Genomic DNA, 26912 nt, shown 5'->3' on the forward strand with positions numbered 1-26912 from the left:
CTTGAGTTCAATCCATCCCCGCTTCCCTTTAACATAGAAAGTCACTTGTAATAATAATAACAAAACAATCATGTAATTTTTCAGCCGGCCATATACCCTATTTTATCATTAGGAGAGTCAAGATGAGAATTTAAGACCTCTTCTAACGTTGATGTTGTGTTTGGAATAAGGGGTTTACCAAGTATCTTAAAAAAAGAGACTAAATTTGTAAGAAACACCCCCACAACCTAGGCATTAGACAGAGATATTTGAAATCCCTTTTACTTGCAAAACCCTCGTCCAAACACACCATAACCTGCAATATTAAGTTATTAACTTATCAATGTGTTTCCATTTGTAACATATTCCAAGTTTCAAACAAATAGCAAAGTGACCAAGCAAGCAGAAATGTATTTCTGTTGCCATTTTTCTTCCAAACACTTGGAAATTGGGGAAGGAAAAGCTTTTTGCTAAAACTATTTCTCTACAGAACAAAATAGTTCATCTGGAAAGCATTGGGCAACTCTCCCAGACAGTACAATGGCGACTGTGAATCAGGTGGCAGATCACACTAGTTCAAAGAAACACAAAAACCAGATGAACACTAAACTGGAGAGCAGTTTGATTAAAAACATTCGCAGCAATCAAAACGCACACAACTTCGACTCGCATTAATGGACGTGTGTGGAGAGGCTAGTTAGAGATAACGCAATCATTTGTTGATAGCATATGTTCTGTGGTACATCCAAACCCAAGCTAAGTGTTGAATCATTGCTATCTAGCTGGTAAACAAATCCTAATGTAACCAAAAGCGTTTCTGAGTCATCCTATCTGCTAAAAACAGATCATAAACTGACATAATAACTTATTAGAGATAACCTCAATGCTTATATGTAGGTCATCATTTGAAGTGCTCCTTTCTTTTCATCTCGTCTACCATCGAATCAAAATCGGAACCATCCAGCAACGGCACGGCAGTTCGGGTTCAGCCAAGGGTCAATGCAAGGATCTTACTTCAAAGCCACCTCTGGAGTTTTTTCTTGTCCAAACGGGTTTTGAAGGAAAATTGGAGCTCATGTTGGGCTCCAAATATGCGCTGGCGTTTTATTAACCAAACAATTTCTTTTGCAAGTCATGCGTTTTTTATTTTAGAGGTATTTGTTGGCTTACCTCATGAACTTGTATAGAGCTGCTAATTTTCTTTTATAAACTTTAATTTTAATTAATTATTCTCTGAACTTTTGTAACTAGTCAATTTTCCTCCTGAACTCCCTAAATTTTTTAAATAGCCAATCTCCCCCACTAGCATTAGATTTTAAATTCTTCATCCAATTTTCCTTTCTTTTTGCCCCCATACGGTTGTCATGTGTTGTCCACGTAATCAAAATGGATGGAAAATTGAATGAAATTTTTTAAAATCTAATGTTAGTAGGAAAATTGATTATTTATAAAAGTTTAGGAAATAATTGGCTAAAATTAAAAGTTCAATGTGAAAATTGATTAATTATAAAAATTCAGAGAGTAATAAAGTGAAACTGTTTATTAGAAGGGCATTTATGTAATTCTATTTCACTGTAAAGAAAAGGAAGGGCAAAGGGTTTCAAACTTTGGAGAAAAGCCGCTTAAGGGTTTAGGAGAAGAAGAAGCCGGCACCGCCACGGTGGGAGCGCTGCCGAAATCACAGACCAAAATGTGGAGGAAAGCCATAGCAACAGCAGCAGCAACACGCTTCGGCGCACTTCACCACCCGTGGCGCACGATAGCACGCCCCCACTCAACCACCGCATCCCCCTCCGCCGCCGTCGACTCCGTTATCCTGCGCTCCCTCAAGGAACACTATCTCGATGTCCAGAAAATGAACCCTCCCCCAAAAATCAACCCTCCCTCGCCCTTCACAGTCGTCCAGGGCTCGCTCGACGGCAACGGCCCCGCTCTCAAGCGGATTTTCGGCCGGGAGGAGATCACCATATCGGTGATGCGAATGGAAAATATTATTCCTGGCGATGGCGGAGAAGACGACGATGCCGATGACACGAACCAGTTGTTCCTACACCTCGATGTTTCAAAGCCCGGGCAGAAGGAGTCTCTACATTTTCTTTGTGCCCTGTATCCGGATGCTTTGGGAATTCACTCTGTCTCATTGCGCAAAATCGCCGATTTATCGAGCTCTCGTGATGTTCTTTCCACGTATAATGGCCCTGTTTTTGAGTAAGATCTCTTCTCCTTCCTCCTCTTTTTTAATAAAATAAAAATTGGCAATATGCTAGTTAGGTTTAGGGTTTGGGGTTTTGGTACAATTTGCAATATATGTCATTGTTTGTGGTTGCATTTGAGTATAAAAGAGAAACAAACGAGGCAAATTGTCTTAAAAACCCGAGAGTAACTACAATTTTGTTGTGGGTAATGTTCTTTTGCTAGCAAGTTTGGGATTTTTAATTAATCGGGTGATTAGGTTAGTCTCAATGAATGGTCTTCCGTCTCATGGTATTTAAGAGAAATTGTGATATTTGAATGATAAGTTGATAGAATATACATTTGTTGACATGATTAGTTTCTAATCGGGGCCGGAATTATCAACCTTACATGCTTGAACTTGGCATAAAATGGAACTAGGAGCCAGACTTTGTAAGAATCTTACTCAAGTACTTGGGTTTCTTGTTCTATATCTTTTGTTTGATAGGATGTGGATGTGGCTTTGCTTAAAAAAAAGCATAAAATTGTGTATTCAGTAGCCTTTATAACGACAATGCTTTTCAATTATGTGGTAGCTGCCTAATAAGAAGACCAACTGGACCTGTAATTAATGCATGTAGAAATTTATGTAAGCGATATTTACAGAAGCAGGTTTAAGTTCCCAGCAAGAACGAACTATTTTGGTGTTGCTTGCTAGCGAGCTTACTTTTAATTTCCCTTTCTTTTTCCAGAAAGAAACAAATGTCCATTTGGATGTTATGTATGCATACTCAAGAGAAGCCATCTCTTTTGGTTATGTTCTGTAAAAGCAGCCCACCTGCTATCGATGCTAATTTTGAAATATAGATATGCTTTCCTTCCACACTGGGCAGGATGACTTTTTGATTCTGTCTGTGAATCTCCTTTCCTCTATTCCCTTTTAATTGAGAAGCGAAAGTTTTGGATACGAAGTAGTATCTATAAGTTAAAAACTGTGACCATTGAAATTTGATATAGATAGATACACTGAAAGAATAAAAAAGAAATAAAATAGAACAAGAGAATATCATAGATTTATTCATTTCAATAATCAGTGTATAGAATACATAAATTTTGTTTTCTCAACAAAATAAACAAGAATATATTAAATCTGTTATTAATACATTAATATTGCTGATCTTGGAAACATCTCTAGCTCAACGATGACTATATTTTTGTGAGTGGATAGTTGTTGTCTCTGGTTGTAATTCATGTTGAAAGTTATATTGGCTCAAGTTTAGTCCTTAAGCATATCGGCTCAAGCTTAGTCCTTAAGCATATCGGCTCAAGCTTAGTCCTTAAGCATATCAGCTCAAGTTTAGTCCTTAAGCATATTGGAAGTGATTTAGCCCTTGATTCTCATTTGTTTTGTTCAGTCCAGTGGCAAGAAAAAATAAGGGTGCGTGAAAATCATTTCCCTAAGCATATATGTTTAACAACTTCTTTCATTGTAGATTAGTATCCAACTATTCTAACCTATATTATATCGTTTATATACTTTTGATAGTGTGTCATTGCCATATGCTTTTGCTCCAACGATTCTAACCTATTATATTGTTTATATACTTTTGGTAGTGTCATTGCCATATGCTTTTGCTCCAACGATTCTAACTTATTATATTGTTTATATACTTCTGGTAGTGTGTCATTGCCATATGATTTTGCTGGAAATGATGTATCCCTCCTTGCTGCTCTGTAATGGGTCTGAGTTGCTGAATTTCTTTCTTCTTTTTTGTAAACTTTTTTTTTGGCTTTTTAGAAATTAAATCTGTCGTGTGCTCTGTTTTATGCATGAAAAACTGATGTATATTTGGGTTGAATTGTTCTCCAACTGACAGAGATCTTGATGAAACAATGAGGGATGCATTCCACAATTACCTAGAAGAGCGGGGTGTGAGTGAAAGTCTCTTTCCATTTCTTCGAGCATGGCTTTATGTCAAAGATCATCGTAATCTTTTGCGATGGTTCAAATCAGTGGGAACATTCATTAATGAAAACAAGAAGGTTAAGGATTCTTAGTTTCATTAGGAGACCAAGACAAATGTTTGCTTAGGAAAGAAAGACGGAAGTGGATTCTAGCAGTTTCAGTGCTGGTTCGATCTCAACGCTAATTGTCCATTTACGGTTTAATTAGTACAGATCAAGTTCTTCGGCGCTAGTTTTGTACGGGACCTGCTAATATATATGTTATAACTGTATCAAATTCATTTTCCCTTGTTCAGAATCTAATTCATGTTTGTTTGCATTTGCATATGTCGTTGCCACCATGTTTGTCAGTTGATTAGTATTGTGGTGATTGTCAGTTGATTAAGTATTTTGGTGAGACCTGTTCAGAAATAAAATTTTTAGTGTTTTTTTTTTTTGTGGGAACAATTCTCTTGATTTGTATTGTGGTGGTACCTAAGTCATATTTTCTAAAATGTTTTTATTTGGGTGGTGATTTTCATGCTCCCTAATTTCCCCTTCACACACTTTTTCAATTTTTACTATTTGTTTACTCTTTTTCGATGACACAGAGATGGAGGAGCAAACAAATATTAAAATATTTAAACGGTGAGTGCAAGGTAAAACAGGGTGCGTAAATACGAGGATCGTCGTTGTTAAAAGGTTGATAGGACATGAAGTGGGGCCCGCTTCTGTTTTGTCTCTTTATTTATTTATTTTTTTTTTTTTTTTAGAACTTTATTAAAAAGTTTCTTTTACTATTTATTTTAACGAAAAATCATATTCTTACACTAAAAAGTCAATCTGGTACTATTTATTTTATCCTTTATTTTGTTCTTATTGTTAAAACTCAAAGTTTTTAATTTTTTTTCATTAGTTTTTTTTGTTCCTTTATTCATACCCACTTCATTTTTAAATGTATTTAAAAGCATTTTCAAATGAGATGTCAAAAATAATAGGTCAAAATTATATTTGATGGCTGATGTGATAAATTGAATATAAGTGCTAAATCCCTTTTTTTACAATGCGTCAAATATGTATTTTATTATTTTATTGGCCCAGAGTTACATTAACAAATTAAAAATAATCAAAATTAATTTTAGTTTTTATTCTATTGGTTATTAATGAGAACATGAATTAAAAAATTAAATTAAAAATATTTGACTCCTTTGTTTGCTGTTAAAAAACTCCGCCGTGTAAGTTTATCTTACATTGCCGGTCCCAAGCCCGGATAAAGGAGGAGGGGGAGGGCGTCAGGTAGTCGACAGCCGGCACTCCATGATCACGTCGAATCCTTATGAAAATGAATCCAGAACGAAATCGCGCTAAAGCTAGGGCGTCACCCGTAAGTGGCGCGCTGTGTGGCCCGAGCACAGTGATAAGTGAGCAAGGGTCGCTGTATCTCCATCGGCACCCGGATGCAGTGTTAAATGAGCAAGGGGGCTATAGAAACTTCTTTTCGAACGACTCCACTCAAAGTTGTTTGGGAGCATATGCTCCTATCAACTTTACACGGGACACACAAAAGAAGTACTTTGATCCTATTAGACGGGGAAGGGTAAAGAAGCTAGGACAGAAGGGTAGAGTTCAAGAGAGCAAAATGCGTTTAGGAACGTGGAATATAGGAACCTTGACGGGAAAATCTATGGAAGTAGTAGAAGTTATGGTGAGGAGAAGGATAAATATTATGTGCCTACAAGAAACTAAGTGGGTTGGTCGTAAGGCAAAGGATCTAGAAAACTCAGGGTTTAAACTATGGTATTCGGGCACAAATAGAACGAGAAACGGTGTTAGCATCATCATGGACAAGACCTTGACACAAGATGTTGTAGATGTCAAGAGGGTAGGAGATAGAATCATGGCAATCAAGATTGTAATAGGACAAGAACTTATCAATGTGATTAGTGCGTACGCACCTCAAGTAGGGTTGGATACGAGTTCGAAGGAGAAATTTTGGGAAGACCTTGGAGACTTGGTGCAAGGAATTGCTCAGACGGAGAAGTTATTTATAGGAGGAGATTTAAATGGACACGTGGGCAGGGAGACAGGCAACTATGGAGGTTTTCATGGTGGCCATGGTTTTGGGGAGAGAAACGAGAATGGGGAAGCTATCTTGGATTTTGCAATGGCATATGATCTCTTCTTAGCCAACACCTTCTTTAAGAAGAGAGAAGAACATGTGATCACCTACAAGAGTGGGTCGTCAAAAACACAAATAGATTTTCTTCTAATGAGGAAAGGGGATCGTATAACTTGTAAGGATTGCAAAGTTATACCAGGAGAGAGCGTGGCTAATCAACATCGCTTGTTGGTGATGGATGTACATATCAAAAGAGTGAGAAAAAAGAACAAGACTTGGAAGTGCCCAAGGACTAGATGGTGGAATCTAAAAGAAGAAAAACAAGCCATTTTCAAAGAGAAAGTAATCACCCAGTGTGTGTGGGATAGAGAGGGGGAAGCTAACCAAATGTGGGATTCCATGGCTAGTTGTATCCGAAAAGTAGCAAAAGAGGTATTAGGAGAGTCCAAGGGCTTTGCCCCACACCAAAAGGAATCTTGGTGGTGGAATGAGGAGGTACAAACAAAGGTGAAGGCTAAGAAGGAATGTTGTAAAGTCTTATACAAGGATAGGACCGATGAAAATGGTGAAAGGTATAGAAAAGCGAAGCAAGAGGCGAAGAAAGCTGTGAGAGAAGCTAAGTTAGCGGCTTATGACGATATGTATAAGCGACTAGATACCAAAGAAGGAGAGTTGGATATCTATAAACTAGCTAGAGCAAGGGAAAAGAAGACAAGGGACCTAAACCAAGTGAGGTGCATCAAGGATGAGGATGGAAAGGTTCTTGCTACAGAGAACATGGTTAAAGACAGATGGAAAGGTTATTTTCATAATCTTTTCAATGAAGGACATGAAAGGAGTGCTTCTTTAGGGGAGTTGAGTAACTCAGAAGAGTGTAGAAACTACTCTTTTTATCGTAGAATCCGGAAGAAAGAAGTCGTTGTAGCTTTGAAGAAGATGAAGCATAGAAAAGCAGTAGGCCCAGACGATATACCAATCGAAGTGTGGAAAGTTTTGGGAGAGACAGGTATAACATGGCTCACTGACCTTTTCAATAGGATTTTGAAAACGAAAAAGATGCCAAATGAGTGGCGAATGAGCACTTTGGTGCCTATCTACAAGAATAAGGACGATGTACAAAATTGCATGAACTATAGGGGTATTAAGCTAATGAGCCATACAATGAAGCTTTGGGAGAGAGTCATTGAGCATAGATTGAGGCAAGAGACACGGGTTTCGGACAACAAATTCCGGTTCATACCAGGGCGCTCAACCATGGAGGCAATCTATCTCTTACGAAGATTGATGGAAAGATATAGAGATGGGAAAAAGGATTTACACATGGTCTTTATAGATTTGGAAAAAGCGTATGATAGGGTCCCAAGAGACATTCTTTGGAGGATTTTAGAGAAGAAAGGAGTACGAGTAGCATATATCCAAGCTATACAGGATATGTATGAAGGAGCAAAGACTGCCGTAAGAACTCATGAAGGACAAACCGAAAGCTTTCCCATAACTGTAGGATTACATCAAGGCTCATCCTTAAGTCCTTACCTTTTTGCGTTGGTAATGGATGAGTTAACAGGACATATTCAAGATGATATTCCTTGGTGTATGCTTTTCGCAGACGATATAGTGTTGATAGATGAAACTCAGGAAGGGGTAAATGCAAAGCTTAACCTTTAGAGAGAAGTGTTGGAATCTAAAGGTCTTCGCCTAAGCCGATCAAAGACAAAATATATGGAGTGCAAGTTCAGTGCAAATGGAGGCCAAAACGAGTTAGAGGTGAGGATCGGAGATCAAGAAATACCAAAGAGCGACCGTTTTCGTTACCTAGGATCTATCTTGCAAAAGAACGGAGAATTAGATGGAGATCTCAACCATAGAATACAAGCTGGATGGATGAAGTGGAAGAGTGCATCCGGCGTGTTATGTGACCGCCGTATGCCACTGAAGCTCAAGGAAAAATTTTATAGGACGGCAATAAGGCCGGCGATGCTGTATGGCACAGAATGTTGGGCGGTGAAGCATCAACACGTACACAAAATGGGTGTAGCGGAGATGAGGATGCTTCGTTGGATGTGTGGGCACACGAGAAAGGATAAGATTAGGAATGAGGATATCCGGGGTAAAGTAGGAGTAGCCGAAATTGAAGGAAAGATGAGAGAAAATCGGTTACGGTGGTTTGGACATGTGCAAAGAAGGCCTACTGACGCTCCGATTAGAAGATGCGACTATAGGACAGAGGTTCAGGGCCGAAGGGGTAGAGGAAGACCTAGGAAAACTTTGGAAGAGACCCTAAGAAAAGACTTAGAGTACTTGGATCTAACGGAGGACATGACACAGGACAGAACACAATGGCGTTCTAAGATTCATATAGCCGATCCCACTCAGTGACTTGGATTTTCCAAGTCTCCAACCGAGAAGTTTTCCTCACTCGGGAAATTAAGGGAACACTACCTCAACCTACATGCTCCACTCACAAAGCTTCAACATACAAGCTTCAACAAAAGAAAATTCAAAGAACTTAGCGAAGAAGGCTTTGGTGTATTTAACACAATACGTTGAAATGAAGGAAAGCTTATTTATTGATATCCCCGATAAGTTACAAATATGTACATATACTTGAGTCAAAATAAACAAACAAGAGGGAGCATTCACAAAGGTTGCTTAGGAGAAATCTCAGCAGTCGGTAGAGCCCCAGAAAGAGAAGGCACCGGAGGGGGATCATTCGGAGCCTCAGTACTGGACAAAACCCTAGAAGGAGGAGGCATCAGAGGTTGATCATTTGGAGCTTCATTACGCGGTACAGCCCCAGAAGACGAAGGCAATAAATGCCTTTGGAACAAACCCACAAATCTCTGATGATCAAGTAAAACCTGACCATCAGATTCCTTCATCTGGTCAAGCTTCCTCTTCATGTTTGTAGCATAGTCATGTGCGAGCCGGTGTAACTGTTTATTCTCATGCTTGAGCCCTCTAATCTCCTGTTTGAGACTCATCACTTCAGCCGCCAATGATTCAACTTGGCGGGTTCGAGCAAATAGGCGTTGGGCCATATTAGACACAGAACCTGCACACTGAACACTGAGAGCCAGAGAATCCTTAACAGCCAACTCATCAGACCGTTTGGAAAGTAGTCTGTTATCTTTGGGAGTGAGAAGGTTCCTGGCCACTACCGCAGCGGTCATATCATTCTTCATCACGGAATCCCCAACGGTAAGAGGACCAGTAGGGGAGACGAAGGATGGGCGCCATATGTTGTCTGGAGAAGGCGGGGCTGCCTCTTCAACAAGGTTCAAGTCAAAACAACGGTCGGAGAGGCCAGACATTTTCAAAGGTGCTGAAGAGAGAAGAGGTCGGACAAATCAAGATCTTAGAAGTGCAAGAATGGAGCTTCTACTGGTGGATATTCAAGTGTGCTTTGGAACTTAATGTCAGCCCTTATAAAAATCTGCACTCGACGAAGCTTCAGAAATCGAAGAGGCGCATGCTCAGAAATCGAAGAGGCGTTTGCTTTCTCAAAAGCTGGGCTGCTCATAGACCACAAGGGTCGATCTCAGAAACCGAAGAGGCGTTTGCTTTCTCAAAAGCTGGGCTGCTCAAATACCACGAAGGCCGATCTCAGAAATCAAAGAGGCTTGCTTTCTCAAAAGCTGGGCTGCTAAGAGACCACGAGGGCCGATCTCAGAAATCGAAGAGGCACCTACTTTTCCAGCCTTGTCAGCACCTGTCACACGCACACTCAGCTTTGCGGAAATTATGGGCATTCTGTCGAAAATTTCTGGCGAAGTAGAAAGCACATGAATCGTACTGTTCAATCACCCACTTCCCACACGCAACAGTAACTCATGGGTACCACAGATAACTTTGCCAAAGTTCTCTGACAAAGTTGAGACACGTGAAGCTTGCAGCTCCCGCTACATCACTCTGACCAAGAAGGGTAAAAGAATTGCAAAGAAACAACACTAACAAAGTTTAGACACATAAATTTTGAAGGTCTAGCTACTATATTATTACCCACAAGGGTAAAGGAACAGTACCACTGCTGGATAATTGGAAAGTCCCGGTGTGTCAACCTCTGTGCTTCGTGGCAAGGTAGACTAGCAAACATGCCCAACCTTTACTCACATTCGAGAAAACACTCCCAACAGGATTGCTTGCTCCAAAATCGAAGAGGCACCGCCCTCCGAATCTCGAGAGCCAGACTCCCAACATGATTACTTTCTCAAAAATCGAAGAGAGGGTAAAGGAACAGTACCACTGCTGGATAATTGGAAAGTCCCTGTGTGTCAACCTTTGTGCTTCGTGGCAAGGTAGACTAGCAAACATGCCCAACCTTTACTCACATTCGAGAAAACACTCCCAACAAGATTGCTTGCTCCAAAATCGAAGAGGCACCGCCCTCCGAATCTCGAGAGCCAGACTCCCAACATGATTACTTTCTCAAAAATCGAAGAGAGGGTAAAGGAACAGTACCACTGCTGGATAATTGGAAAGTCCCTGTGTGTCAACCTCTGTGCTTCGTGGCAAGGTAAACTAGCAAACATGCCCAACCTTTACTCACATTCGAGAAAACACTCCCAACAAGATTGCTTGCTCCAAAATCGAAGAGGCACCGCCCTCCGAATCTCGAGAGCCAGACTCCCAACATGATTACTTTCTCAAAAATCGAAGAGACACCGCTCTCCGAATCTCGAGAGCCAGACCTCCAGCATGATTGCTTTCTCAAAAATCGAAGAGGCATCGTTCTCCGAATCTCGAGAGCCAGATCCCCGACAGGATTGCTTGTTCGAAAACCGAAGAGGCACCACTTTCCCAACTTCAAGAGCTGGATCTCCTTGGATAAAGCTTGTCTGTAATCTTCACACGCAACATCAGCTTTCCAGATACCACAGACCACTTTTTCAAAGTGCTCTGACAGAGTTAAAACATGTGAAGCTGGCAGCTCCCACTACCGTGCTATGACCAAGCAGGGTAAAGGAATAGCATTATTAGTTGATGTTAGGGAGACTCCTATATATGTCGACCTCCATCCCTAACGGACAGGCAGACCTGTAAAAATGCTCAACCCTTTCTCTTATCTGAGAGGGCACTCCCAACGAAGCCTTTCGAAATATTCAGCTTTCTTTCCCCCCTATAATACCTCTGTAAACAAGCTATACTAGAGCAAGAATATCTCATATCATCAGGGTTAAAAGCAAGAGTATCCCATATCATGCTTTTTCCCTGTCTTTTCCTTTGGCCTTGTTCTTACCTGCAAGACAAGGAGAAAGAGAGCAATCAGTCAGCACTTGGAATCAAGCTTCCAGCCAGGAACTGACTGCCTGGAACCCCTTACCTGATTACTTACCTGGCATTGCTCTCGAGTACTCATCTTCAACATCTTATGCTTCCAGGGAAGATATCGCATCTGCCTGAGGAACAGATATGGCAAGTGAGAAGGATACAAGGAAGCATGTGGAGACAAGCGTAACAGCACACGTGCCGATACATCCACTACTCTGTCAAAAGAAAAAGTATCCCATATCAGCAGGGTCGAACGTACTCTAGATTTGATGGACTTGTTTTGACCCTCAAATTCTTCAGTCGGCCTTATACTCTGGAGGAAACCAGAAAACCCTCCAGCCCGGTTCAAGAATAAGCCTGTGGAAAGTTACTTCTTCAAAAGCAAAAGTATCCCATATCATCTCTTCTCATTTTTCTTCTCTTTATCCTTCATGCTGCCTGCAAGATAGGGAGAATGTGAACAATCAGTCGGAGCTCTGATTGCTTACCTTGTCTGTCACCTCTTTCAGCAGATCCCCTAGCCCGGCGACTTGGGGGACTCCTACTACATGGTTTGTATCGCGCTTGACCAAGCCTGAAACTACAAGTAAGCTTCAAGTGAAATTGATACATTACCTAGTGCATCTCCACCAGTTACAGATACCACCCCTGGATGGAGGAAGAGTACTTCCAGAGAAGATGCCACATCTACCTATGAGACAGATAAGGCAAGTCAAGACGATACCACACTCCGGTACTTAGAAGTTTCGTGGTTACGAGATCATTCTCCCACAATATTTCCTAATGTCATTTGTACTAAATCATTCACTTGTACTCACTAAAGGAGAGCTTGAACCTATGTACTTGTGTAAACCTTTCACAATTAATGAGAACTCCTCTATTCCGTGGACGTAGCCAATCTGGGTGAACCACGTACATCTTGTGGTTGCTTTCCTATCTCTATCCATTTATATACTTATCCACACTAATGACCGGAGCAATCTAGCGAAGATCACAAAAAGTGACCGTTTTCGCTATCTAGGATCTATCTTGCAAGAGAACGGAGAATTAGATGGAGATCTCAACCATAGAATACAATCTGGATGGATGAAGTGTAAGAGTGCATCTGGCGTGTTGTGTGACCGTCGTAGGCCACTGAAGCTCAAGGGAAAATTTTATAGGACGGCAATAAGGCCAGCGATGTTGTATGGCACAGAATGTTGGGCGGTGAAGCATCAACACGTACACAAAATGGGTGTAGCGGAGATGAGGATGCTTCTTGGGATGTATGGGCACATGATAAAGGATAAGATTGGGAATGAGGATATCCGAGGTAAAGTAGGAGTAGCCAAAATTGAAGGAAATATGAGAGAAAATCAGTTCCGGTGGTTTGGACATGTGCAAAGAAGGCCTACTGACGCTCCGGTTCGAAAATGTGACTACGGGACAAAGGTTCAGGGCCGAAGGGGTAGAGGAAGACTTAGGAAAACTTTGGAAGAGACCCTAAGAAAAGACTTGAGTACTTGGATCTAACGGAGGACATGACACAAAACCGAGCGCAATGGCGTTCTAGGATTCATATAGCCGACCCCACTTAGTGGGAAAAGGCTTTGTTGTTGTTGTTGTTGTTGTTGTCTTTGTTTGCTGTTAAAAAAAACAAAAACAAAACAAAACAGCTAGAAAGCAAGGAGTCAAATAACTCAAGTGCCACATCATATTTGAAATATCCATTAAAGAACACCTGAATGTCTTTTAATCATATTTGACATCTAATTTGGAGATGATCCAATGCGAGTTAAAGTAATAGTAAATATAATATATGTATGGTTTAGGATTAGGAGACATGCTATTGACATCGATTTTGACACACATCTTTTTGTGCGACTTACTTCGTAATATATTTAACAATTTGAATCGTCTACAGTCTACCTTTTAGGTCTTCTCTAAAAGATTATGCTTGCCAATATTGACCATTGGATTAAATTTAATGTTCTTTTATAGAACCATATTAGTTCATTTTCTTTACTATAAAAAGAATGTCTTAATGATTTTAAATTTGTCTAATTTTTTTTTAAAGATGCTCTATGAATGATGTATTAAAATATAGACGGTTCGAATCGTTGAAATACCTTATGAAGGGGAGCTCACAAAATAGTTGTCAAAATATGTGTCCAAAGCGCATGTTTCCGATCCCAACCCTATATATATAGTGTATGAAGGTGCAGCCTGTGAAATTTGAGAAATAATTTTAACGATTGTGTTTTTAACCTTAAAGGGTTGGTCTAGTGAAGCGACCAATGTTTGGAACCTTAAACGAACTCACAAGAATGCTCAATATCTAATTGGATACCTCCTATATTAAAAATAAATAAATAAAGAAACAATTTTTATGAGAATCCTTACAGATTTAGAGAATCTCCAAAGATTTAGAATCCAGATATTCTAGGAATGCCACCAAGTGCAAAAGAATTAGCTAAATTGGAGGCAAACAAATAATAACAGGGTGAGAGTAGAAATATGCGCAAGTGCAAGGACCCGTTTGCAAATTCCACTTGTAACTAAAAACAGAAAAAGAGACGTTGGTTCTTAGGCGCGTCATGTATGTGTATTTTTTGCTGCCGTCGGGAAACAGGCATCTCTCTCTCTCTCTCTCTCTCTCTCAAAAGTTTTTGTGTCCATTCTACAAACGGCACGGCAGGTTATATTCTAATTATAATGATCCAGTACCGGATATTTGAATTCAATCTTGATTACCCATATCTTGAAATTTCAGTTTTAATCAGCCGAGTTTGGTAATATTGACATCCAAGGACAATGGTGATGAAGAAGATGATGAGGTGGCCACCATGGCCGGCAGCAGCGGTTGCCACCAAGAAATATACTGTAGTGGTTGTTGTGCGGAGGCTACAGGGGTTGGAATTGGAGGACGAGGTGGAGGAGGAGAGAAGAGCGTTGGTGGTGGAGGTTAAGTGGAAGGGTCAGAAGAAGTCCTGGAGACTCGGCTCTGCGCCTCCTGTCAAGAGGAATTTCACCAAAGAAGGTGGAATTGGCGATGATGGGGCGGTCGAGTGGGATGAGGAGTTTACGAGTGTCTGTCGCTTTTCGGGTTACAAGGAGGAGGGGGAGCCTCTGTTTTTTCCATGGGAGCTTGCATTTACAGTGCTCTTCAATGTCAGTCAGTCTCTCTTCCTCTCAACTTTTTTTTGCTTTTGTTACGAGGATTGATGATATTTTTTTTTTTCCAGTTTCTCTGTTTCTCCATATACTTTAGATTGATGGGTTGACTATTGGTGACAGAAGAAATGAAAGTTTTATTTCTCTTCGCTTCGGTTTTGACTTGAATTATATTCTAATCTCCTCTAATTTACGAAGAGGGGAATTCGTAGAATTGCTTATTTTGTATGAAATTTGAGCCTGCATATTGAGTCCTAAGCACCCTACATTTCTTTGCTGAGAATGATTTAGTAAACTATCCATCCATCAATCCCAGAAAAAACAATCTAAAAAAGGAAGGCGAAGGCGGCACAACAAGATCAATACAAGAATATTCGTTTTAGTTACCAAACCAACATGACAAAGTACCGATTCAAGATTTCACTGCCGATTCAAGTTGACAAGTAGTAATCTGATTTTACTTCTTTCTTCCTTCTCTGTCAAATAGTCGTCGTCTTTACATACAAGACTAGTTCAAACCTGTTATGCTACCTTATGTGTATTTTGTGGGTTAATTGAATTTAGAGAATAGAATCTAATTGAAATAAGAATATGCTTATAAGTTTTGAACTTGTTTTCTCCAGAATATTGGAACATAATTATAAAGACATTATTTGAATATTGAGAACCTCATATACGTACCGGTTTCCATAGACTTAGCATTCTTTCAATGGTTAATTTTCCAATTACGGTTTTTGATTTTATTGCTTCCATCTTTTGTCAAGTTTTCTCATGAACTGTGGTCTCATCGATCTTGTGAATTTTTTTTTTTTCGGTTTAATGAATCAGGCTGAAAACAAAGGAGTGAGAAACAGAGTCAGTGTCTTTGGAACTGCGTCACTGAACCTCGCGGAATATGCTTTAGCAGCGTCTGTCGGAAAGGAATTCCGGCTCAACATTCCTGTTAATGTCGCTACTGGGGTTTCAAAGACTATCCCATCACTGTCTGTATGTACTACTGCCTATGTGTGCATTAGACTATTTTATTCTTCATCTGGTTTTCTTGTGTCACCTTTTCGGGTTGTGCTCAAGTTCTCTTTTCTGAATTTGAATATTTCATCTTATGCAAAGTTCCTCCACAATAATTACAGATCTCTCTCAGATTATTGGAACTGAGAGCCACTCAACAACTCTCAGAGACAATGCGGGGATCCCCGCATTCTGATGAAGCTATTTCCGCACAAAAAGACGAGTTTTCTTCTCTTAAAGCAGGGCTGAGAAAGGTGAAAATCCTAACCAATTATGTTTCATTTGGTAAATCAAACAAGGCATGCTGCGAGGAAGGTGGCACTGATAGCAGGAGTTCCAATCGAAGTGAGGATGCTTCGTCCAATTATCCATTTGACACAAGTTCACTTGATGATGATGCTGGAGAGGAATCAGAGTGCAGTAAGGACGATTCTAGTGTCAGGCGGTCAATCAGCTACGAAACTATAGCATATGCAAACTATGCTGGAGCCTTGTTTTACTCCAATACTAACATTGACAATGAGGATGATTTTTGGATCCACTATAGCAACCATAAATTAGCAGGCGGCTTGCATGTTGAGAATTCTAGTGCACCAGTCCACAGGCCAACCTTCTGGCAGAGTTCAATGGGAAGCATCCTACCTTGGAGGAAGAGGAAATTGAGCTTCAGATCTCCAAAAGCCAAAGAGGAACCTCTTCTGAAGAAACATTATGGAGAAGAGGGTGGCGATGATATTGACTTTGATCGCAGGCAGCTTAGCTCCTCCGATGAGTCCAGTTTTGGGGTACATGTTCAACTTCTCCCTGTTGTTTTTGAAAATGTCCAGTTTTTGTATTCGCTATTTTCGTATCCTTTTTCTGAAACCTTTTGTTTCTTCTTTCTATCCTGAAAAGTCTCATGAAACAGAGGGTTCAGTATCTGAATTTGGGGATGATAGTTTTTATGTGGGAACTTGGCAGCAAAAGGAAGTGATAAGCCGTGATGGAAATATGAAGCTTCACACCCAAGTATTTTTTGCTTCAATTGATCAAAGGAGTGAACGTGCTGCTGGAGAAAGTGCGTGCACGGCCCTGGTTGCAGTCATTGCAGATTGGTTGAAATCCAACCAGGATGAGATGCCTATCAAGTCTGAATTCGACAGCCTGATTAGAGATGGATCATCAGAGTGGAGAGCTCTCTGCAATAACGAGGCCTACATAGAGCATTTCCCTGACAAGCACTTTGATCTTGACACCATTGTTCAATCTAAAGTTCGTCCTCTTTCTCTAGTTCCGGAGAAATCTTTCGTAGGATTCTTCCATCCCGAGGGACTAGAAAATAGGGATTTCGACTTCCTTGATGGTGCCATGTCCTTCGATAGTATATGGGATGAGATCAGCCGTTCTGCATCAGAATGTGCATGGGACAGCGAACCGTTAGTCTACATTGTGAGTTGGAATGACCATTTCTTTGTCCTAAGGGTAGAGCAATATGCTTTTTACATAATTGATACGTTGGGGGAGAGGCTGTATGAAGGCTGCAACCACGCTTATATCCTCAAATTTGACAAAGACACAGTGATCCAAAGATTACCAAGCGGTACTAAAACATCAGATGAGAAAAAGAGCGATCAATTACAACTGAACAACTCCAAGGAAACAAAAGCTGAAGGGGCAATTGTAGTGAGCCAGAAAGATTCGAAAGACGGAGATAGAGAAGAGGAGATTGTGTGGAAAGGAAAAGACTGTTGTAAAGAGTATATTAAGAGCTTTCTTGCTGCTATCCCGATAAGGGGATTGCTCGCGGATCTTAAGAGGGGTTTGATGACATCAGTACCTCTCCATCACCGGCTACAAATTGAATTCCACTATACCAAGCTGTTGCTGTCCCCGGGTGAAGTTTCAGTAAGTGAAACAGCAGCTGATGCACCAGCAATGGCCATGGCATTGACCGTTGTATAATGACTTCCCCCTCCCCCTTCTTTTCGGGATTCAATTGTTCTTCTCTAGTAGCAATACAAAGTAAATAGAGAACTCAAAATAGAGAACTCATACCACATTATTTCTTTGTTTATCAACAATAAATCCTCATGTTCAAGAACCTTAACATGAAGGGCTTTACCCCGACGTTTGGTACATGTCATAAATATTTTTCGATCCTTTGATGAAATAGATCCCACAAAGAAAAGAAAGCTTCAGTCCAACTCTGGTTCTTCTAATGGAAGAAAAGGTGGATAAGCTTAGATTAGAAGTTCACCACCTTTTCTTCAATAAGACTGCACCAAAACTAGAGTTTACTGGATCTCATTTGCGGAAAGGAAAGTGTAGTGACGACCAAATGCAGATTGGTCCTTCTTCTAGTTGTTATTCCGAAATTCTCAGTCATCATGATTGAGGGCTTCTAGTTTCATCCTATTGGCAAGTTTCCAGTCGAGGTGGTACAAATATTTGAGCAAATCCAAGTTCAATGTGTGCAGTGGCAGTTCGAATGATATTCCTCGACAGAGTCTCCTGCCTGCACCAAATGGAAACGGAAGCAATTCAAAATTGTTTCCTTTAAAGTCCATGGTTTTGAAAGCTTTTTCAGGATGATCAGCCCAAAATTTTGAATCTCTCCCTATTGCATAAGCATTGATGATGACTTTGGCCCTTGCTAGTCTTGGGATGACAGGACCGACTGCATGTGCAGGGTGTAATCGAAAAGTTTCCTTGATGACTAATTTCAAGTAGAAGTATTCAAGCTCTTCGATTTTGTCCTTTCCTTTTGACGGTTGTCGTGCCTCCGATTGTGACTTCTCCATTAATTAGGGATTTTTAGCAGCTCTGAGATTGCCAATTTCGTTGCTGGTCAACTCTCACAGCCTGCAGCAGAGAAAATGTCCTGAAAATATGAAGTTGCAATTAGTTATTGGAAGTGAATACTGCACACCTGTTTTCTCCCCATAGGTTTATTTCGAGTCTTCGATTGAATAAATCAAAGGAGCATCAAGCGACATAAATAATTAAACAGGGGTGTGCGGACCTTAATCGTACTTACTTGTACAACAAGTAAATATATATGTAAAGAGTATTTTGAAGTGGTGGTTTCTTTTCTCCTTTATCTTAAATCTGAACACATCGCAATTGGCCTAAAATCTGAAAGATACGAATGCAAGCTTTTGCGAATTTGTATGCAATGCAGGCATTAATTCAAGAATTTTAGGGCCAGTTTGGTATCCTACTTCGATAAGGTCAAGAATTTTAGGACCAGTTTGGTATCCTACTTCGATAAGGTTCCATATCTTTCGTAGTTGTCTCCAATGAATGTAGGGGGAGAACACAATGCTTGAATTAGTGGTCATATGCGATTATTTGAGCAGTATATACATACACTTGACTTGAGGTCGATCTATGTGTGAAACTGATCTCCTCGTTCGTCTTCAACACCTCTTGGGCTGCTTCTGATGATGAAATAATCACCCAGTTGTAGTTGTTGGAAAATTTAATAATATTATTATTATATTAAATTTATTAATTAAATGGAAATTAGAAGTAGGGCTTTTTGGTAGAAAGATGTGACTACTCAAATGAAAAGTTGCAACTTTTGACTCTTCATGAATGCTTTCCAAAGAGATATCTCACATTCTATAAATAGGGAAGCCCCTATAATCACAAAATAACTTTTCATTGTTTATATAATCATACATAGAGTGCGTTAAATATTAGAGAGTCTCATGGAGTCCATATGCGAGAGTTTTCAACACAATCGTGGTTTATGGAGCCTTGTGATTTGGAGTGCTACTATTACAAGAACGTGGTTGTTATATCTTGAGAGACATGCGCTGATCAACCATGAGCACCATAGTGGGGCGTAAACTTGTCTTAAGGACAAAGTGTCCAACACTTGCCTCAATCGTATTTTTTAGGTTTTTCTAATCCGTTATATCATGTTCATTTAACATTGGTTACTCATGTGCATGCATTATATATAATTGCATGATTTATTTCTTAAATTTTTATGTGATTTAACATAGCAATTAGACCTAAATTTTCCAACCGTAGTTTCATAACAGGGCCATGTTTCTTGCAGTACAAGTTTTGTGAGAGCATCATGTGCAGTGGTTGTTTTGGCCGTGGAGATGGAGGCAACTTAATTGCCTACAGTATGTCTTTGGCTTTGGATTTTTTCTTTTCCCAATATTTTCTGAGTGTCAAGAAGAAGAGAATGATGAATTGAGGTTCCATCATAAAATCAATTGGTAATATGGGGAGTAGCCCAAGACCATATAAGCACATAGCAAACCTTGTCCCTCACCAATGTGTGACAACTCTCAACACGCCGCCGCACGTGTAGTAAATTTTCAAGCCTACACGTGGACAACAACTGGGTGACGTGGAGCACGTGTGGCCATTTGGCTTCACACGAGGACAACCCGCTCTGATACTATGATGAATTGAGGTTCCACCATAAAACCAATTGGTAATATGGGGAGTAGCCCAAGATCATATAAGCACATAGCAAACCTTGTCCCTCACCAATGTGTGACAACTCTCAACAGAGAATGCATTGCCAAATTCGTAATTATGTTTTGTTTACTAAACAACTGCAAATTTGTTGTGGATGCTAAGATGCGCTTATAATTTCAGTTTTATATGCATAGCCGTGGGCGTAGTAAATAAATACAACCAAATATATTAGTGACTGTTTACTTACTTGGAATGACGCAAGTCATAAACAAGGAAAGAGAGAAAGAATCGGAACGAGATCAGCTAGTCCTCCTAGTTGATCTAATTTCTGACTTTCTGGTATATGATTACGAATTTCAAGGTAGAACCCATACTTTTCGGAAGTTTGTGTTAGCTACTATAGAAGAAGCTAGGAATTGAAATGATTCCAATAATCACCATTATGAGAGTTGAACGTAAGACATTTCACCTACAAGCGAACAGCGATACTGCAGTTACGAGTAGACCAGTATAAGTGGGTTTCCCTCTCTTCCTTCTCTGAATAAAAAATCCCATACAAGTGAAGATTTACGTTTAGTATGGATATGATTTCATTAGAGGATTGCACTTGAGCTTCGAACAAAAGAGGAAAGAAGAACAGATGATTACACTTGTGAGGCATTTGAGTGGATCGTTCTTAATTAATGCATTAAAGAATGAAATAAATAAATAAATCTCTACTATATATAAGAGATAATTATGCTGCCAATACTTGATTTATCAACTTAACCCTTGTTTCTGAATCATAAACTCCTCAGTGCATTCACTTGTTCCGTGTATGGTGCCTGAAGTCTGAAGATGGGATTCTATAATCTCCTTCCTGCATTTGAAGATGTGCTTGACTGGCTCCTTTAGATCTCGTACCCAGATAGTGGTAGATGGACGTCGCTTAGCACATCCTAAACATCATAAGACGAAAGATTAAATTGAATTTAAGGAAAATATCCAAAGAATTCAGACAGAGAATCATCTATGTGTGCAGTGACTGTTTAAGTACAATATTGCTTGCTTAGCTAGAATATGTATGTTAAACAACTCACTTGATCACATGAGGACATCGAGCTTTGGCCATGTCTTTGTGAGTATACTCCACCAGGACCAGCACCAGGCATGCTATCTTCGGCTAATGCTCTCAATCTGTTAAGTTCAGGTAGCACAACCTTCCCAAGATCGGGTCTGTCTTTCCGCCTCATTTCAGTACATTGTAAGGCTAACTTGGCAAAGTTGGTGGCTTCCTCCACTGGCCAGTCAGGAACAGCAGGGTCTAGCAACTCAGCAAAGGTCCCTAGCTCCAAAGCCTGCTCGACATGATGAGTCAAACCCATTGGCGATTTCGCTGTTATTAGTTGTAGAAACATGACCCCGAGTGAGTAGACATCAGATTTTGTTCCAAGCATGCCAGTTTGTTGATACTCTGGGTCGATATAACAGAAGGTTCCGGCTGTTGATGTCATTCGGTACTGAGTGACAGAGTCTTGTACAGATGGAGGGACAAGCCTGGCTAGACCTACATCACTAATCTTGCTCACATAGTTATGGTCTAGCAAAATGTTTCCAGGTTTTAGGTCACGGTGTACAATTGGTTCTGGCTTCGTCTGGTGAAGGAACAAAAGTGCAGTGCCAATTTCTGCAGCAATTCGGAACCTGAGCTGCCAAGGAATAGCCGGGGTCTTACTGTTACCTTGCTGGAAGAGACGGTCTTCTAAGCTCCCCTTAGCCATGTACTCATAGACCAGACAACCATACTCTGGGCAGGCTCCAAGAAGGAGCACCATGTTTGGATGTCGTATGCAGCTCAATACTTCGATCTGCATAGTCAAAGAGTTGTCAGCGTTGAGAGTTGTCCCACATTATTGAAAAAAGGAGATTTGCCTTAGTTGTTTAAGTGATCTTAGGGCTCTCTCTCCTATCACCAGTTGGTTTAGAGTTCGATGCTCACATCCTAAATTGGTACCAAAGCAGCTGTATACTAATTGTGCTTGAAAACTGTATCATGTATTTATGTAAAAAGTCACAAACCTCTTGTTGGAACTGTGAACGTCCGTGCGCTGCATCTGGACGTAGAATTTTGATTGCTACTTGTGTGTGATCCAGTTCTCCCCAGTACACTGGTCCATAGCCTCCTTCTCCAATCTTGCGATCTTGTGAAAATTTATTTGTTGCTACTTCAATCTCCTCAATTGTATATTTCCTGTACCTGAAACTGTATGCCGTTGCTTCTGTTCCCTTCTTCTCTTCAGCTTGTTCAAGAATTGTCATTTCTGCAAGCCTCCTTTTTTGGGATTCCAGTTCAGCAATCATTTGAGCTGCCGCTGCCGCCTGAATGGCTGCCTTACATTTCGCTTTCTCATTCTCTATTTGTGCCAATGCAGCTTCCTCTGCTATTCGTGCCTCATGTAATCGTTGTTGTTCTTCCGATTTCAATCGGTTTGCCTATATATCACGGTATGTTATTACAATTCATGCATGTTAGAATTAGTTGTCTTTCTATATTATATGCTCAAATAAGATTTCACTTCCACATCATACCGTATGTTTTGATGCGACTGCCTCCTTGCAGGCCGCGTTATACATGTCCATTGTTTGCTTGAGCTCTAGCTGGAGCCTCCTCATCTCAACTTCCACTTCATCCTTTTATTTTCAAGAAAAAACTACGTATTAATACTCTCAACCATCTCTACGTACAGTCTCAAACTCGCTCAAAATTAGTTAAATCGAATGCTGCTATTTGTATAATCTAAACTAGCAACTTGTCTGCTATTTCCAGTTTACTTATGGTGGGAATTGTCTTGTCTTACTGTGTTTTGTGACGATGACCATGATCTTCCACTTTCTGATGAGGATGTTGAGAATCCATATGGTGAGGCGCTCATGTCAATATATTGGTGTCTAGAGTAAGATGACGCAGAGCTTATGCTGTCAAACTCCGAGCCCATTGATTGTCGGGAGCTCATTTCTGATGATACACTATTGTACGAGGAAGGAAACATGTGATCAATGCTTGGCCTTTCGCTGCTCACAAATGATATATCACTACTCTCTGGTGAGAGGTCGTATGAGTGGTTCATTGAAGATCGTCCTCTTGTGAATGGTGATCTGCATCATTTTTATTAGGTCAGTATCCTCATCAATTATTGTATCAGCGATCAGCATACTTATTATTGTCTCGCAGAATCAAAGTGTGTGTGAGAGGTTAATTACTTGATTTCATCAGTGTCATGATGCATCAGCTGGCGAGGGGGTGAAGCGTGCGTCCTCCTCTCCAAAGCTGTATTAATCAAAGAAACTTGAGTGAGTAATGAAAAAATCCTGCCATCGAACTAGTGGGGAAATAACTTGATCAGTTGTAGAATAACAGAAACAAATTTACCCCTGGGATGCTGCTTACGCATGGATTGTTCACCATTTTCCGAATTTCTGCTGGAATGTTTTTGAATTTGGTTATGTGCTTTTTGGGGTGGTGCTGTGGTAGCAGTTTGCACATATGAGATCTTTCCTTTCCCAATGACATAGAGAGTGCAGAAATCTGGTATCCCTTTTAACACAGAGCTTGGGACGTCTGTTGTTGTTTTGAATGATCTGTTGCTTTCGAGCAAAGAGTGGACGACATTAAGATCATCAGTAATGTTGTTTAAACTATCTTGGTTCACTCAGTCAAAGATTTATTTTCCAAAATTAGTCGAATTGAAAATTTTTACTCATCCAAATTCTTATCTTATTGTTAGATAACTATAAATAGGCGAACATACATAGTGTTAATGAACACGAGAACGATGACAATGATAATCAGATACCTAAACGATTATCAAATGGACAAAACAAATTTTTAATCGCGGTGATAGGAACGTAAACCCTATTTAGAGAATGACTCATTGTTTCTTTGATAGGTTATGTTATTAGAATCTCACTTAGATAAGAATAAGAAGAAATATGAAAAGTAAGAAACCACATCAAAAAAAAGAAGGGAAGAAAGCAAAAGATTACTTGAAAAAGCCGGTTCTTGTGGGTGCTCCAAGTACCAAAACCTCAATTGAATTAGAGATAACATAGTTGATCAAGGTTTTTGGTACATCGGCAGCCTCAACCACGACTTCTTTGCATTTTATCTGCAGCAAAGATCAAGTTAAGCAACCTGCAGATCAAAAACTGCATCGAGAAACAAAATGATACGTAAACTAATTGATTAGGAGCGCAACTCACAAGCTTTTTGCTGCAAAAGGAACGGAATGGAAGAAAAAGCTCTTTGGTTATGGGGTCAACGGGTTTTTTGTACACATATTCAGTTTCCTCCCCTTGGGATACAGCAGAAACCACCGGTGGCGTTTGTTTGACATGGAGCAGGATGAGATGTTGGCCTCCGGTGACAAGATTATCAACGGCCCATTTTATAGCATGTTGACTTCCTTTGTCTCTGTCTATTGCAAGTGTCACCTTCTCTCTCGATTCTACTGTCCCTCTTCCCATTTCTCTATATGATTTGTCTTCCAATCGACCTCGGAAACAGAAGTACCACCAGGCTGTAAGCTACGAGCTAGTTGGTATCTGTCTTTACAAAGAAATTAATTATGCAGATGCAGAAACTCATAACCCAGAACTGATTAATGAAGAACGTACCCCGGTTTTTATATGATCACGACCTTGCAGACAACTGGCAATGCTTTGGCTCGCTAAAAAAAGAAAAAACTTGTTTTACTTACTCTCGAAAACAAACTAGTTAATATTTCTACCTTCCACAACCCTTGATTGGTATTCTATCTCTAGAACGCTCAGTAGATCGACTCGTTTTGTCCAACGGAGTTTGTTACTTGTGCTGACATATTCAATTACCGGAGAGTTTGATAGTTTTCGAAGTAAACCACATTATCCGGAAACTCTTGTGTCACTTCACTCGTTTTGTTTACGTACGAAGAACCTTCCAAAAGAAATAAAAATAAAGAACGAGATAATTCCAGCCTTCCCCGTCTATTTTTAGTTCGTGTTAGTTATTCTGGATCAAACAGAAAGAAATTTACTAGAAAAAAGAGAAATGGATCATCAAAGAACCTTCTTTTATTCAGATCCCGACTTTTCGCGAAAAGAATTTCGAAAGAATATAATGAATACAAAGAATCAGAAATTTCAAGTTACATACACTACATTACAACAAGAGAATCACAATTCGAATTTATTCAGCAACACAAGGGGCATATAATCAACCCATTTTCGTTACACTCGGGGCACTTATCCGGCTGCCCCTCATCGGCGATGAGCTTGCAGCTCCCGCTGCATCTGAAGCAAACCACAAATCGAACTCCATCACAAGCTTCACAGGGGCCAATGGACCGATCCAACGGGACTCCTTCGAAGAGCGGCTTGAGCTTTCCTTGTTCATGAAGCGTTAAAACCTCCTCCGCTCCCCCGATATACCTCCCCTTTATGAAAAGCTTTGGAGGCACTGCTTTGCAATCCAGAATCTTCCACAGCTCTTGTCTGAATTCCATGTGCATTGACACATCTCGCTCGTAGAACACCACCCGAAAGCTCTCCAAAAGAAATCGAACGCTGTTGCAATCATCAAAAGTCTTCCGAATCCCCCGAAGGGTTGTAGTGTAGAGAACTACCGATGAATCCAAACTACCAGGCGGACACTTTTCTTCAAAGCCTAATAGAGCGTCTTCATTTGAAGGCAGTGTTGGCTCTAGCTCTGGCACTGGCTCGGGATCTGGCGCTTCAATATCTTCTTTTTCGCTTCTCCTTGCATTTTTCTCTTCTTCGCTCAACCTCATATATTCCATCACTGCTTGCTGAAAGGCTGCTAGTAGGTCCGGGTCGAAGAGGCTACCGGAGTTTAAGTCCGGTCTCCGAAAAGATGAGATGTCAATCTCCGACAAGGGGGTCTGTCTACGATTCTCTGAAGCTTCAGAAGCTCTGTTTTCCTCCAAATTTGACTCCGTTTTATCCCTACTTTTACTGCACTCTACAGGGTGTTTTGCCACCATTTTAGGCCTAACGTTTTCCTTGTCGTCGACATCGATATCATCACCATCCTGCTCTGACTCTTCTTCATCTTCGAGGTCTCTCATAAGCTCGGTGACGTCGATGATGTCAGGCTCTTTCTCCGTCACATTCTTCTCTAACTGTTTGATCTTCTTCTTCTGCTTCGTTCCTTCCGAAATCAAATTATGGGTCTGAATGTTGAGATTTGAATCCGCGTACCCATCCGATGCATTTACCTGAAGAACTCGATCTTGGGGTTTCAGGTACCCAATTCCAATCGGTCCAATCGGTCCGATTGACTTCAACTTCATCATCAACTTCCCTTTCACCCCTTTCATTGTTTCCGAAATTGAGCACCGAAAATCTGAACCAGGCAACAAAATTTGGACACGGAAATAAAAATAAAAAAAATAAAAGGAGGATCGTAGAGATTAGAGAGTAAACGACGCTGCTGCTGCTTCTTCTTTCTCCGCCTTGACCTTGGTGGTTGGTGGTTCTACAGACGGAGCTTTCCAACTTCAACGGCTACAAAGTTGTTTTTGGAGTTCTAAAATTCGAAAACATGGGGGCAGGGAATGCTGTGGGATGCGGAACAGGATAAGTGTGAGGCTAACGGTCATAATTTGCTAGTGGCTTCTTTTCTTTAGCTTTTGTCACTTTTTTTCCGTCTTACTTTTCCTTGAAGGACAGTGATGGGAGAAACTTTTCATTATCACGGGTATACGAGTGATACAAAATGTATTATTATACAAATATTAGGATATATGTGATAAAAAATTAATAACTTAAAAAATAAAATATTTCACAATTTATATAAAAACACATGATG

General features: G+C 40.3%; 4 protein-coding genes across 5 annotated transcripts; 2 read left to right on the plus strand and 2 right to left on the minus strand.

The window, feature by feature from the left end:
• Positions 1-1556: 1556 nt before the first annotated feature.
• LOC103407369 (uncharacterized protein At2g39795, mitochondrial) lies at positions 1557-4397 on the plus strand. The gene is made up of 2 exons (XM_029099133.2): positions 1557-2187; positions 4029-4397. Exons 1-2 carry the CDS (start codon positions 1670-1672, stop codon positions 4207-4209), a joined length of 699 nt encoding a protein of 232 aa, XP_028954966.2. The 5' UTR covers positions 1557-1669; the 3' UTR covers positions 4210-4397.
• Positions 4398-14063: 9666 nt separating this feature from the next.
• Positions 14064-17749, plus strand: LOC103410357 (uncharacterized). 2 transcript variants are annotated; one of them, XM_070817797.1, is made up of 5 exons: positions 14064-14159; positions 14235-14632; positions 15464-15622; positions 15766-16428; positions 16538-17749. In XM_070817797.1, exons 2-5 carry the CDS (start codon positions 14276-14278, stop codon positions 17582-17584), a joined length of 2226 nt encoding a protein of 741 aa, XP_070673898.1. In that variant the 5' UTR covers positions 14064-14159; positions 14235-14275; the 3' UTR covers positions 17585-17749. The 2 variants fall into 2 exon arrangements, with proteins under 2 accessions (XP_070673898.1, XP_017181241.2); XM_017325752.3 differs by having other exon boundaries at positions 14138-14632; positions 16604-17749.
• A 3209-nt stretch (positions 17750-20958) lies between these two features.
• On the minus strand, positions 20959-24625 carry LOC103418525 (U-box domain-containing protein 35-like). Its single transcript, XM_008356641.3, has 9 exons — positions 24308-24625; positions 24092-24213; positions 23478-23692; positions 23309-23375; positions 22906-23203; positions 22637-22738; positions 22127-22540; positions 21148-21915; positions 20959-21006 (listed from the first exon to the last, which is right to left on the minus strand). Exons 1-9 carry the CDS (start codon positions 24569-24571, stop codon positions 20959-20961), a joined length of 2298 nt encoding a protein of 765 aa, XP_008354863.2. The 5' UTR covers positions 24572-24625.
• Positions 24626-25134: 509 nt separating this feature from the next.
• On the minus strand, positions 25135-26711 carry LOC103418479 (uncharacterized protein At3g28850-like). Its single transcript, XM_017327629.3, has one exon. It carries the CDS (start codon positions 26419-26421, stop codon positions 25276-25278), a length of 1146 nt encoding a protein of 381 aa, XP_017183118.2. The 5' UTR covers positions 26422-26711; the 3' UTR covers positions 25135-25275.
• Positions 26712-26912: the final 201 nt, after the last annotated feature.

Source organism: Malus domestica, chromosome 02, assembly GCF_042453785.1.
Source record: "Malus domestica chromosome 02, GDT2T_hap1".
NCBI classification, from domain to species: domain Eukaryota; kingdom Viridiplantae; phylum Streptophyta; class Magnoliopsida; order Rosales; family Rosaceae; genus Malus; species Malus domestica.